General features: G+C 38.3%; 1 protein-coding gene across 3 annotated transcripts in view; it reads right to left on the bottom strand.

Moving 5' to 3' along the window:
- Positions 1 to 1,206: 1,206 nt before the first annotated feature.
- The window catches only part of znf574 (zinc finger protein 574), a 25,603-nt gene continuing 18,280 nt past the window's right edge, over positions 1,207 to 8,529 (bottom strand). For all 3 annotated transcript variants that reach the window (XM_016501755.1, XM_016501754.1, XM_016501756.1), the window contains exons 6-7: positions 2,544 to 2,974; positions 1,207 to 1,734 (exon numbers count right to left, since the gene is read on the bottom strand). In XM_016501755.1, coding sequence (XP_016357241.1) covers positions 1,210 to 1,734; positions 2,544 to 2,974 — 956 coding nt within the window. In that variant the 3' untranslated portion in view covers positions 1,207 to 1,209. The remainder of the gene's footprint in view (positions 1,735 to 2,543; positions 2,975 to 8,529) is intronic.

Genomic DNA, 8,529 nt, shown 5'->3' with positions numbered 1-8,529 from the left:
GATTGACAGACACAAGCTTACAGCAAGTGTCATGTTTTCAGACAATTAATTGCATGTCATTTATAATTAAATGAATATGTATTATAGTTTAAATTTATATCAAATGCAATTAGCCAACCCACTCAAGTATAACTATAAGCAATTTCTTAATTTGTAATTTCATAATTACTGCTTAATGTTTTGATAAGCATTTTGGCAGAATAAAACATGCTTTAATGTAATTTCTATTGAAACATGCATGTCATGTATTTAGATATATTTGTTATCATGAATAAAGTACAATGAGTACATATAAAATATATTAAATTTGAATGAAATAAAAAAATAATCAAGTGCTTTAATTGTGCTTTAGTATGTTGGTCAATGACAAAGGATTATTAAAACAGTTACTTAAAATGTACTTTAAAGTAACATTTGTAATTTGACGTTACAAAGTGCACTTTTTAAAAGATGTGTTTAGAAACAGTCATGAAAATGTACTCTCTTTAAGTACACTTAAGTGGCCTTTTATACTATCTGCAAGTACTGAAGGAAAACTATACTTCTAAGATTTAAAGTACACTACAAGAGCACATTCAGTACAATTCTTTTTAACATGGCAATGGCCATTCTGAATTAGGACTGTTTAGGGTGCAAGAATACTAGAGTAACAATCCTGGTGTAGAAAAAATCTAATGATTAAAAATTCTGACATGGCACCTTTAATTCATTCGATATGATCAGCAAAAATTATTTTCCCCTGACTAGCCAAAGTTTCATGTGCAGTCATCAGTGAGTTGACAAAAATATTTCTACTTCATCAGCGACTTCATTCCAGTTTGCTAAAGTCAAAATCTCTTTAAATGAAACAGTAACAGACCCCAACACGCTCAAGCTTTTTATTAAAATTAAACACCACAAATTATGGTCCACTTTTTGTATTAAAGGCAGATAAAACACTCAAACCATAAGATAAAATCAAAGCATAACTACAGTGTTGCCATTCATATGCAAAAACCTTTGTGATTTCATTTTCTCCAGGGTAAAGATGCCGAGTTGTTGTATTTCAATATTGCAAAAGCAAAATATGTCCTAATCATCTCTCAGAAATCCACACATAAACTTTTAAGTCAAGTCCTGACCTATTGTTGTACCTATTGCTGAATCTGCCTTTCTCTTTCAAAAAAAAAAAATTCTTCATGTTTACCCCCCATTCATCTGATTATGTTGTTACACGGTTTCCTCTAAGATAACCTCAATAGTGTGAGGCACATCCTGACCCGCCACTACATTAATCGAGGGAACTGTGATAGTTGGCACAGTGATGGTGGGCATGGAAAAGTTGGGGTGCAGGAAGACCACAGAGGAGCTGCCTTCCTCTGCCATCAGCATGCCCTCCTGGACCACAGGCATGGTGGATGAGGAGGATGGTGAAGATGAAGCAGACTCCTGTACTAAGAGGATGGTCTGCACCGCTGCGTCATCATCTGCGTTCTGTGCGGAAGGATCCACGGGGTCGTTGGCGTGCAGACGCATGTGTTTGTCGAGGTTGGGTCGTGAGCGGAAGGCGGTGGGACACCGAGGGCAGATGTACGGCCGCTCGCCGCTATGCACACGGGCGTGCTCCGTTAACCTCGCTGCTACGCTGAAGCTTTTACCGCACACCCAGCATGTGAACGGCCGCTCGCCGCTATGAATGCGCTCGTGATCCTGCAGGTGCGGAAGCTGCCGGAAACGTTTCCCACAATGAGAGCACTGAAACAGAGAGAGCAGGTGAATGTGTGAAAAAGAGTGAGGCAATGTTATTCTCATCATTACTGATTTGTTAATGAAAGAATTTCTGATTTCGTAAATGGTAATGGAGGCGAGATGAAAAAATGCAATAATGAAATGATTTCATTTAAAAATGCCATTGAAAAAATATGACAAGAAAAAAATGAATGCCATAATGTTATTAGTAATAGCTTGCAACATGGAAAATAAATATTTAAGTCTTTAAAGCATGACAAATTTACAACACAGAAACTTGGGAAAAAAAAGTGAAGTGGCCAATAAAGATGTATAAAATATATTTTATCTACTATTTTAGTAGCTTAGATTTTCATATTTAATGTTGATCGTTTTTACTAATCGTTTCAAATTCTTAAATGTTCATACATTACTCTTATACTCTCCAAAGATGCATTATTTGGTCACAAATACAATAAAAACAGCAATATTGTGAAATGTTTTTATAATTTAAAATAACTATTATCTATTTTAATATATAAGTTCAATATAAAGGCATTTATTTATAATAGAAATACTTTGTAACACTATAAATCTCTTTACTGTCACTTTTGATCAATTTAACACATCCTTTCTGAATAAAATCATACTGATGGCACATACTTGAATAAAAGTATAATATTATATTTTTAGCCAGAGTAAGCCGGCCTAAAACTAATGACGTAAAAATGTTTAAAGAAAAAAAATCACAATAAATATGAACACTGGAACCAGCACTTATTTGAGCCATTCAGGATCTCTCTTTCCTGAAAAAAAAAAGAAACACCTCAAAATACCTCAAAGGGTCTCTCATTGGTGTGCGTCCTCATGTGAACGGTGAAGGTGGATGCATAGGCAAACTCCTTTCCGCAGAACTCGCAGGTGAATCGGCGTGGGGCATTTCTTTTGCCTAATGCTCCACAGCAGTGGGCCACGAGATGCTCCCCTAGAGCAGCGCTGGAGGCGAAGCGGCGTCTGCAGGGGGTGAGAGGGCACCGCAGGGGCGTCTGACCCGTGTGGGAGAGGCGATGCAGGTCAAGACCATCCTGAGTCACGCAGCGGTGGCCGCACATATCGCACTCCAGCTGACCTCCCACCTTGCCTCTTCCCTGACCTTTATATCTGCGGCGGCCCGTGTCCTCCCCTGTGCAGCGCTGCAGGTGTGTGTCCAGCACTGTCTGATTCAGGAACTGAGAGCCGCAGTTAGGACACGTCTTTGGTTCTTTATCTACAAACAAAGACAGAGAGTTTGAGAGTGGGGTAAGATAGAAGTGAAAATTTGGAATATTGCATAAACATTTCGAAATAAAGCACAGTTTCCTTTCTGTGTGTTCAAGAGAACTAAACTGTTGCTTCCTGGGAAACTGGCGCAAATGATCATTAATAAAAATGGATTGCTGCAATGGGGGAAGCCACTGTGGCTCTTTTCTCCCACATAATAAATTATTTGCGCTTACAGTTAGCAGATGAAATGCAATAACAAACGCTGTCGTGTTATCTTGCATTCTGAGGCGAATGCCTGATGTGTGGGAACGCACTCGTGTTAGACAGTTCTGGGAGGTAATTTTGTCAAATCATTGTAATGACAGACTTTGGCTTAGGCATTTCAGAAAGACTAAAATAACATTTGAGATGGTAAGTAGTGAGATTGGTCTGCTGGTTAATCCAATTGTCCAATCATATGATCTGTTGAGACAAAGTCACATGACTTTATATTCAAGAATTTATTCAGTAAAGATTTTCTATGTGCATATTTTCTAATCAGATTAAAAAAAGATCAACCTCAATTGAGCACTTTGTTCATGCACATTCTAAAATTTTATGCACTTACCATTTCCATACAGCTTTTTTATGATGTCCTAAAACGCATGTAAAATTATGTGGATGGAAACTACTATTGTGTTCACATGTCCATATTTAAATCATCATACAGCACTAGACTGAGGGATGAAAAATTATAAAATTTTTAGGATGAAAGGATTTTTTAACGGAAATTTAAAAGTGAATTCTCTAGAATTCTCACAGGTAAAATATATTTTATATCGAAGCTAATTTGTCCATGTCTAAAAACATATGTCATACATCTTGATGAATTACCAATGCATGAAACCATTGAAACAAATTAATGGCATAGTTCACCCAAAAATGAAAATTACCCCATGACCCTCAAGCCATCCTACGTGTAACCAATGCATGAAACCATTGAAACAAATTAATGGCTTAGTTCACCCAAAAATGAAAATTACCCCATGACCCTCAAGCCATCCTAGGTGTATATGACTTTCTTCTTTCAGACGAATATAATCGGAGTTCAATTAAAAAATGTCCTGGCTCTAACAAGCTTTATAATGGAAGTGAATGAGATTTTGAAGCCCAAAAGTGCTCCACACGGCTCCGGGAGGTTAAAGGTGGGGTAAGCGATTTTTCAAAAACGTTTTAGAAAACTGATTCGGGCCGAGTAGCAAAACAAACTTGTAGCCAATCAGCAGTAAGTGGTGTGTCTACTCATGATGTGGAGGAGAGTGCGTTCAGTGAACAGGGCGGACATTAGCGAGCCGAGCGACGGAAAGATAGAGATGGCGGATAAAAAACAAAAGAGGAAAACGTCTGCGGAACAAAAGAAGGCTTAAGGCAATAAGGCAAGAAGTAGGACCCGTGTAAATATCGGATCAGCTTTCCAGCGCTGGAGAGAACTCAAGGAGCGGAAGGCCTGCGATTGGACTCTGAGGTTGCTTTGTTTCTTCTCGATAGGTGAGTAACACAGTGTCTGCGCCGCAACAGCTAAAGTCTGTCTTGAAAATAATTTGAAATTTGTGTCAATACAATAGAACGCAGCAGCAGTTTTCTGTCAGGGATTTGTCGTGTCGTGCCACTCGCGTCCGGTGTAGACACGGTGTAGCATTGGTTTTGCTTTGTTTCACAGAACTAATCGTTGCCTGGGTTGCGTACGTATGTGTGGGGCGGAGCTATCAAAATAGGGGCGAGACCCTTTTGGGGTAGGGTCGTGTTTGTTTTGGTGATTTCAAAGGTCAACAATGGCTACCAGAAATCGCTTACCCCGCCTTTAATAAAGGCCTCCTGAAGAGTTAATGTGTTTGTGTGAGAAAAATATCCATATTTAAAACTTTATAAACTGTAATCTCTAGCTTCCGCTAACTGTCATACGCGTTCACAAGAGAATGGCGTTTCAGAGGATGATGTAGCACGTAGGCGTAGCGTAAGCTGCGTCACAAACTAGAAGTACAAAACGAGTATTTGTAAAGAAAAATGCATCGCTTTCCTTCAGAAGGCCTTTATTAACCCCCTGGAGCCGTGTGGAGTACTTTTTACGATGGATGGACTCACTTTTTTGTGCTTCAAAATCTTGACCACCATTCACTGCCATTATAAAGTTTGGAAGAGCCAGGACATTGTTAAATATAATTCTGATTATATTCGTCTGAAAGAAGAAATTCATATACACCTAGGACGGCTTGAGGTTGAGTAAATCATGGGGTAATTTTCATTTTTGGCTGAACTGTAATTTAGATTATTAAAGCGAACTATTTTTTCCAGATTGGTAGCTATGGGGTAAAGTGTGAAATGCTTCAGGGTAAACTGTGCCTGTGCCCAATTAAAAAATACAATTAAAATATGAATAAATCACATATATCCTAACAAGTGAACTTTACCCTGGACATGACAGAGTTTACCCCCATGATGGGCAAGTTATGCAATAACTTTTTACCAATTTGTTTTTTTCTGAGAAATATCACCTCTTTCTGTTAGTTGTTCTTCTCTCTCATTTCTCCTTGAACAGAAGACAATGCAAGTTAAAAGTAGCCGACTTACCTTACTCTTATACTTATAAAATGCATCCTAAAGTGCTTATCTACAATAAGAGAAATGGAGAGGCACACAGATTCTCCAATCTCCGGCTTCTGATGTACCGGACATGAGAGATACTTATGTTTATGCACACGTTCCCTCACACACACAAGCAAAAATGATCTTCTGCTTGTAATAGAGTGAGAAAAACAAACACGTATTGTTTGTTCCTTATCTAAAAAGAGGGCCGGAGACGGAGAGAGCAACACAAACACGAGCACACAAAAAGCTCCCTCTTATTTACACAGGACCAATCAGAGAGAGCCGGCTGATAAACAGACATTTCACAGAATGCACAGCTCATACGCAGAAATTACAGCACTTTATGGGGTTCACCGGTGATGTGATGTTTAGATGCAGAGCATTCAAACTGTCAGGCTGTGACTCAGCCTCACTGATCTTTACAGGCTTTTAAAAGCTTCTACTAAGCAACTCTGCACTCCCTTATTTACACCTGTATAAAAAATCTATCCTGCTTTGTTCTCTGTTTCTGTTCAGCTAAAGAGTGGAACAGCTGTGGCAGCGGACTGATCCGTGTAAGAGCCTCTGATCAGAGGTGATAGTGATCAGCAGCTGATCTTATCAATACACACACAACCCATCCTGATCAATGTGACCTTTGACCCCATCTATTTACTTGGAAGCAATCGATGAAAGCTCATTCATTTGACAGATCTGTCAGAGAGTTTGTGTGTGTGTGTGTGGTCAGAAACACAAACATTAACCCATACAGAGCTGTGAGTCGAAAGGAGAAACTGATTCACTGACCCACTTAATAAAGTGAGTTTGTGAGTGTACTTGGGATATCCATGTTGATTTACTGCAATTATTATATAATATATTGAACAGTTATTACAAGTAGCTTTAGAAGTAGCTTTGTTTTGTGTATGATTTATATTAACATTACAGAATAGAACATGATCAATATTATAATAAATTGTAATAATAATTATAATAAATGTAATTGCACAAAGTATATAGGTTAATTTCAATTTGTTCATTGTGAAATAACTCAAACATATATGTTTTTTTTTCTTCTGTCCTCTGGTTCTCGTGTATCCTACCTCTCTCATTCTGCACAAATCCAAATATTCCATGATATTTCCATATTTGCGATGTAACGTATCTGAATGCTAAACTATTATTTATAAGGGGTGGGGGGAAAAAATCGATACAGCATAATATCGCGATATTTTCCACGGCAATACTGTATCGATGCACGGACGCCAAGTATCGATCTTTTATTACACTATTTGGTAGAATAATCAAATCAATTTCTTTACCATCCACTAGATGGTGGTGTTGAGTTTTTTCTGGTGAGGTCAGCTGGGTCACCTTCAGCATGCAGTAAGTTAGTAAAATAAAGAGGGCGGCATCGCGGAAAGTTATAAGGAAAGCCCCGTCCGCGTTTAAATCGGATGTATGGACTTACTTCGGATTTGTAAACAAGGAGGGGATGTAAGTAGGGATGCACCGAAAATATAGGCTACATATAGTAATAATAATATATATGGCGCTTCGCGCCCCGCAGTGTTCAGCGCGCATGGTTCACTCTCCTCGTCACTGCGCGGTTTGACGCTCCGCTCAATATTCCGATCTATGAATGTGCATTCTGCTTGTGTACCGCTCATGCTCACCGGAAAAGCAAAGTCCGCTCAAATAACGCGCTGACAGGAAATTTCTATGCAGTATTGTTCCTGTTTGCAGTAGCGCTACTGTGAGTAATTTACTTTCAAATGCCCCAATTGCTGAAGGGTCTGCACAACTTTTTAGTACAATTTCAAGTTGCACTGTTCAAAATACCTGTAGTAGCACAGCAGTGCATACTTGTTTACATTTAATTAAAGTGGACTAGATTAGACTGTAATACAAATAGTTGAGTTTGCCAGGTGCATAAAACATTTATGACAGGTTTTCATGAAAGTGTTGATCAGTTTGTCTGCTTGACAATCCCATTTTGCACTGCAACAATTAAAACAGATGTTGTCAAAGTTTTCCATTGGGGACATAATTTGAAGTTGGAAAAAGGTAATAAATTGCAATATATCGCAGAATATAGCGATATATTTAAAACCGCAATAATATTGTATCGTGACACAAGTATCGTGATAATATCGTATCCTGAGGCCTCTGGTGATTCCCACCTCTATTATTTATTATGTAATTTATAGGCTTTGTACTTCAGTCGCGTTCCAACGGTGACACAGAGGCGGGCGCGCTGATGTTTGGTTCACTGTATTTTATTTTGATAAAGTACCAACTGCGCTGTCAAGTTAGCAATGATGGAACTGATGTGTTTTGTGTGTGTGTGTGCGTGCACGCCTGCGCGATCACTTCAAACTGTTTCCTTATAGAACCAGCAGAATCAAGTTTAAACACTTATTGTCTTATTAATAATGCATCACTGTATAAAGGTCTGCTTTTATTTGTGTACACTCACAATGAAAACAAAACTTTATGCTTTTGTAAAATAAAGAAAACAAATAGGATGTCGCCATTTGTGTTTCCTTTCTGTGAACAAATTAAGCCTGTCACAAAAACTCAGCATATATAGGCTACGTTACGTGTGCACTGTTTTGTTCTCTTGTTTATCTGTAAACTAGATCAAATATATTTCGAGAATTTATTCCTTGTATGTATATGTACTATGGATGGAAAGTTTCCCCGATTCGCTCGGTGCATCCATCGGCATAAAAAGTTAACGATGCGATGCATCGGTTTAAAAAGTGTGCATCGGCTACAAGTTGGCATTTATAACGCAATGCATCGTTTCTAACATATTTGCATTGGTAAAAACCGATTTAATTATATATAATTACTAGTGGATGCGCTATACTTTTATTATTTAGAAAGTGGCCAATCTGTGACCAATATTTTATATGTAGATTGATTTCTCCTCTCTAAACTGTTTCTCAA

The sequence above is a fragment of the Sinocyclocheilus anshuiensis genome, unplaced genomic scaffold, assembly GCF_001515605.1.
Source record: "Sinocyclocheilus anshuiensis isolate Anshui unplaced genomic scaffold, SAMN03320099.WGS_v1.1 scaffold955, whole genome shotgun sequence".
Taxonomy (NCBI): domain Eukaryota; kingdom Metazoa; phylum Chordata; class Actinopteri; order Cypriniformes; family Cyprinidae; genus Sinocyclocheilus; species Sinocyclocheilus anshuiensis.
The sequence above is the reverse complement of the archived record's forward strand: the minus strand, read 5'-3'. Positions and strand labels throughout refer to the sequence as shown.